Here is a 5000-nt window from a genome sequence, read left to right as displayed (position 1 = left end):
TCTCCAGGCTGCTGCAGGAGAGCGAGGGCCTGCTGCTGGCTGATGCCCGCCTCCAGGGGAACTCCATTGATGACCAGGATGTGGTCCCGCTCCTGTAGACCGCCGTCCCTGAACACCGCACGCGGTCAGAACCGTTTATCAACTGGAAAGAGGAACTAGTTGACGGCGGACATGAACCTGTGGGCGACGCCTCCAGGCTGGACGTGCCTGACAAAGACCCCCTGGCTGCTGCCGTTTCCTGTTGGACTGAGACCGACCACGCTGAAGCCCAGACCGCCAGAGAGGGGCCGGGTCAGCCGAACCAGCTCAGTATGACGACCCTGTTCTCACACACACACACACACACACATACACACCTTCAGCACCTTTGGGTTCGACAGGCCTATCTGTGGCTGTAGCTCCGCCCACCTTGGCGGCGTCCAGGATCCACTTCTGCAGGTGGTCGTCTGCGGGTGGAGAGTGATGGGTGGACGACGGGGAACTACTGGTCAGGCTGGGGGTGGAGACAGACGCCGCATGCAGGGCGGCGCCGTTTGAGGGACTGGCGGCGCTCATGATCAGCTGACCTTTCTTGGAGAAGCTGAACTCACTGCAGGAGCCAGGAGGCATCAGACTGAGCTACAGACCAGGAGAGAGAGACGCAGGAGGCATCAGACTGAGCTACAGACCAGGGAGAGAGACGCAGGAGGCATCAGACTGAGCTACAGACCAGGAGAGAGACGCAGGAGGCATCAGACTGAGCTACAGACGAGGAGAGAGACGCAGGAGGCATCAGACTGAGCTACAGACCAGGAGAGAGAGACGCAGGAGGCATCAGACTGAGCTACAAACCAGGAGAGAGACGCAGGAGGCATCAGACTGAGCTACAGACGAGGAGAGAGACGCAGGAGGCATCAGGACTGAGCTACAGACCAGGAGAGAGACGCAGGAGGCATCAGACTGAGCTACAGACGAGGAGAGAGACGCAGGAGGCATCAGACTGAGCTACAGCGAGGAGAGAGACGCAGGAGGCATCAGACTGAGCTACAGACGAGGAGAGAGACGCAGGAGGCATCAGACTGAGCTACAGACGAGGAGAGAGACGCAGGAGGCATCAGACTGAGCTACAGACCAGGAGAGAGACGCAGGAGGCATCAGACTGAGCTACAGACGAGGAGAGAGACGCAGGAGGCATCAGACTGAGCTACAGACGAGGAGAGAGACGCAGGAGGCATCAGACTGAGCTACAGACCAGGAGAGAGACGCAGGAGGCATCAGACTGAGCTACAGACCAGGAGAGAGACGCAGGAGGCATCAGACTGAGCTACAGACCAGGAGAGAGACGCAGGAGGCATCAGACTGAGCTACAGACGAGGAGAGAGACGCAGGAGACAGGAAACATCAGACTGAGCTACAGACGAGGAGAGAGACGCAGGAGTCAGGAGGCATCAGACTGAGCTACAGACGAGGAGAGAGACGCAGGAGACAGGAGGCATCAGACTGAGCTACAGACCAGGAGAGAGACGCAGGAGGCATCAGACTGAGCTACAGACCAGGAGAGAGAGACGCAGGAGGCATCAGACTGAGCTACAGACGAGGAGAGAGACGCAGGAGTCAGGAGGCATCAGACTGAGCTACAGACCAGGAGAGAGACGCAGGAGGCATCAGACTGAGCTACAGACCAGGAGAGAGACGCAGGAGGCATCAGACTGAGCTACAGACGAGGAGAGAGACGCAGGAGGCATCAGACTGAGCTACAGACGAGGAGAGAGACGCAGGAGGCATCAGACTGAGCTACAGACGAGGAGAGAGACGCAGGAGGCATCAGACTGAGCTACAGACGAGGAGAGAGACGCAGGAGGCATCAGACTGAGCTACAGACCAGGAGAGAGACGCAGGAGGCATCAGACTGAGCTACAGACCAGGAGAGAGACGCAGGAGGCATCAGACTGAGCTACAGACGAGGAGAGAGACGCAGGAGGCATCAGACTGAGCTACAGACCAGGAGAGAGACGCAGGAGGCATCAGACTGAGCTACAGACCAGGAGAGAGACGCAGGAGGCATCAGACTGAGCTACAGACCAGGAGAGAGACGCAGGAGTCAGGAGGCATCAGACTGAGCTACAGACGAGGAGAGAGACGCAGGAGGCATCAGACTGAGCTACAGACCAGGAGAGAGACGCAGGAGTCAGGAGGCATCAGACTGAGCTACAGACCAGGAGAGAGAGACGCAGGAGGCATCAGACTGAGCTACAGACCAGGAGAGAGACGTCAGTACCGACAGAACATCCACAGAAACTTTGACAGTTTGTTCTGATCATCAGTGAAACGGTCTGGTTCTGCAGAATGTTCTGGTGGAAGATGTTCCTCTGTGGAGGAACTGGGCAGATCTTCGGCGCCACTACAGACGGTTCCTGAGTGGCTTGTGAAGGCCACATTAAGCTCCTCCCACTCCTAAGCCAGCTGGATTCTGGACTCCGTCTCCATCTCCACACTGATCACTGGGAGATGAACAGCTGATGATATGCGGGGGTCAGGACAGAAGAACTAGGCTCCATCCAGGCACAGACCAGGCACAGACCAGGCACAGACCAGGAGAACGTTTCTGCTGCTCTGAACTTTGATCTTCAGCTGAACAAAAATCTCCTGAAGGATGTGATGAAGACCTGTAGCGTCTGGGCCAGGCTGAGGAGCTCCAGCAGCTCCATCAATAGGGCCTCAACAAGGCCGTTACTCAAAGGGAGACACAGAGAGACGCAGGAGGGGGCGGAGCTTCCACAGAGGCTATAACGGACTCTGCTCTGACCTTCGCAGCACTTAGAATATGAAGGCCTTCAGTTATTGCCATTATCTTAATTTGGCCTGTTTATAGTCAAGCTCGATGTGGCTCCAAGCTGAATACAGATGAAAGCGTAGAGAGGTCACGGTGTTGGACCGATACGGATCCCCGCGGGCTGCCAACACGTGTCAGATCAGATGATTGATACAGAACCCAGAGGAGCAGGAGGAAGCAACAGCTGCTCGGGTCACAACGGGAACACAGAGCAGCAGGACTCAATGATTCCATCAGGTTGATGTTTGGAGCCCTCAACAAGAAACTGCTCAGTGCTAGCATCATGCTAGCATCATGCTAGCATCATGCTAGCATCAGTGCTAGCATCATGCTAGCATCATGCTAGCATCAGCGCTAGCATGATGCTAGCATGTGCTGTGGAATCTCTCGATTGACCCCTGAACCTTCCTAAAGTGTAATCAGCCATTGAAACGTGATGAACGTACGCAGGTAAGCATCACCTGGTTCCGCAGCTGCCTGATGGACTGCTGAAGGGTCAGGATGTGGGTGAACAGGGGGCTCTGCAGGGTCTGCCTCAGGGACCCCACCGTGTCACTGTGGGTCCACTCCTCCCTCTGGGCCAGGGTGGCCTGCAGCCGCTCCAGAGCTCCCAGTACCTGCTGACGCTCCGCTGAGAAGACAGAGGAAGCACAGAGGACGTGATGGCGGCGCTGGAATACACCTGTACACGCTGATGACACCTGTGGCTGCAGCAGGGGGTTTACCTGTGGACACGTTTTCAAACATGGTCGCCTGTGGCTGCACATCCACCTGCACACACAAGAAGAAAGGACTTTACCCACCCACCACAAAACCAGTCAATTTACCCTCTATCCCAGTATAACCAGCCTGTTACCCTCTCTATCCCAGTATAACCAGCCTGTTTACCCTCTCTATCCCAGTATAACCAGCCTGTTACCCTCTCTATCCCAGTATAACCAGCCTGTTTACCCTCTCTATCCCAGTATAACCAGCCTGTTACCCTCTCTATCCCAGTATAACCAGCCTGTTACCCTCTCTATCCCAGTATAACCAGCCTGTTTACCCTCTCTATCCCAGTATAACCAGCCTGTTACCCTCTCTATCCCAGTATAACCAGCCTGTTACCCTCTCTATCCCAGTATAACCAGCCTGTTACCCTCTCTATCCCAGTATAACCAGCCTGTTTACCCTCTATCCCAGTATAACCAGCCTGTTACCCTCTCTATCCCAGTATAACCAGCCTGTTTACCCTCTCTATCCCAGTATAACCAGCCTGTTACCCTCTCTATCCCAGTATAACCAGCCTGTTTCCCTCTCTATCCCAGTATAACCAGCCTGTTACCCTCTCTATCCCAGTATAACCAGCCTGTTTACCCTCTCTATCCCAGTATAACCAGCCTGTTTGTCCTCTCTATCCCAGTATAACCAGTCTGTTTACCCTCTCTATCCCAGTATAACCAGCCTGTTTACCCTCTCTATCCCAGTATAACCAGCCTGTTACCCTCTCTATCCCAGTATAACCAGCCTGTTACCCTCTCTATCCCAGTATAACCAGCCTGTTTACCCTCTATCCCAGTATAACCAGCCTGTTTACCCTCTCACCCAGTATAACCAGCCTGTTACCCTCTCTATCCCAGTATAACCAGCCTGTTACCTCTATCCCAGTATAACCAGCCTGTTTACCCTCTATCCCAGTATAACCAGCCTGTTACCCTCTCTATCCCAGTATAACCAGCCTGTTACCCTTATAACCAGCGTTTACCCTCTCTATCCCAGTATAACCAGCCTGTTTACCCTCTATCCCAGTATAACCATCTGTTACCCTCTATCCCAGTATAACCAGTCTGTTTACCCCTCTATCCCAGTATAACCAGCCTGTTTACCCTCTCTATCCCAGTATAACCAGCCTGTTTACCCTCTCTATCCCAGTATAACCAGCCTGTTTACCCTCTATCCCAGTATAACCAGCCTGTTTACCCTCTATCCCAGTATAACCAGTTGTTTACCCCTCTATCCCAGTATAACCAGCCTGTTACCCTCTATCCCAGTATAACCAGCCTGTTACCCTCTCTATCCCAGTATAACCAGTCTGTTACCCTCTCTATACCAGTATAACCAGCTGTTTACCCTCTCTATCCCAGTATAACCAGCTTACCTCTTATATCCAGTATAACCAGCCTGTTACCCTCTCTATCCCAGTATAACC

The 5000-nt window shown here is 53.9% G+C and overlaps 1 protein-coding gene across 2 annotated transcripts in view; it reads right to left on the bottom strand.

The window, feature by feature from the left end:
• The window catches only part of patj (PATJ crumbs cell polarity complex component), a 36923-nt gene extending 33230 nt beyond the window's left edge, over positions 1-3693 (bottom strand). For both annotated transcript variants that reach the window (XM_029828078.1, XM_029828079.1), the window contains exons 1-5: positions 3538-3693; positions 3274-3443; positions 409-618; positions 178-320; positions 1-108 (exon numbers count right to left, since the gene is read on the bottom strand). The exon at positions 1-108 is cut by the window's left edge and continues 79 nt beyond it. In XM_029828078.1, coding sequence (XP_029683938.1) covers positions 1-108; positions 178-320; positions 409-618; positions 3274-3443; positions 3538-3559 — 653 coding nt within the window. In that variant the 5' untranslated portion in view covers positions 3560-3693. The remainder of the gene's footprint in view (positions 109-177; positions 321-408; positions 619-3273; positions 3444-3537) is intronic.
• Between the last annotated feature and the right edge of the window lie 1307 nt (positions 3694-5000).

This window comes from Takifugu rubripes, chromosome 20 (assembly GCF_901000725.2).
Source record: "Takifugu rubripes chromosome 20, fTakRub1.2, whole genome shotgun sequence".
NCBI lineage: Eukaryota > Metazoa > Chordata > Actinopteri > Tetraodontiformes > Tetraodontidae > Takifugu > Takifugu rubripes.
This window is presented reverse-complemented; position numbering and strand designations above follow the sequence as displayed.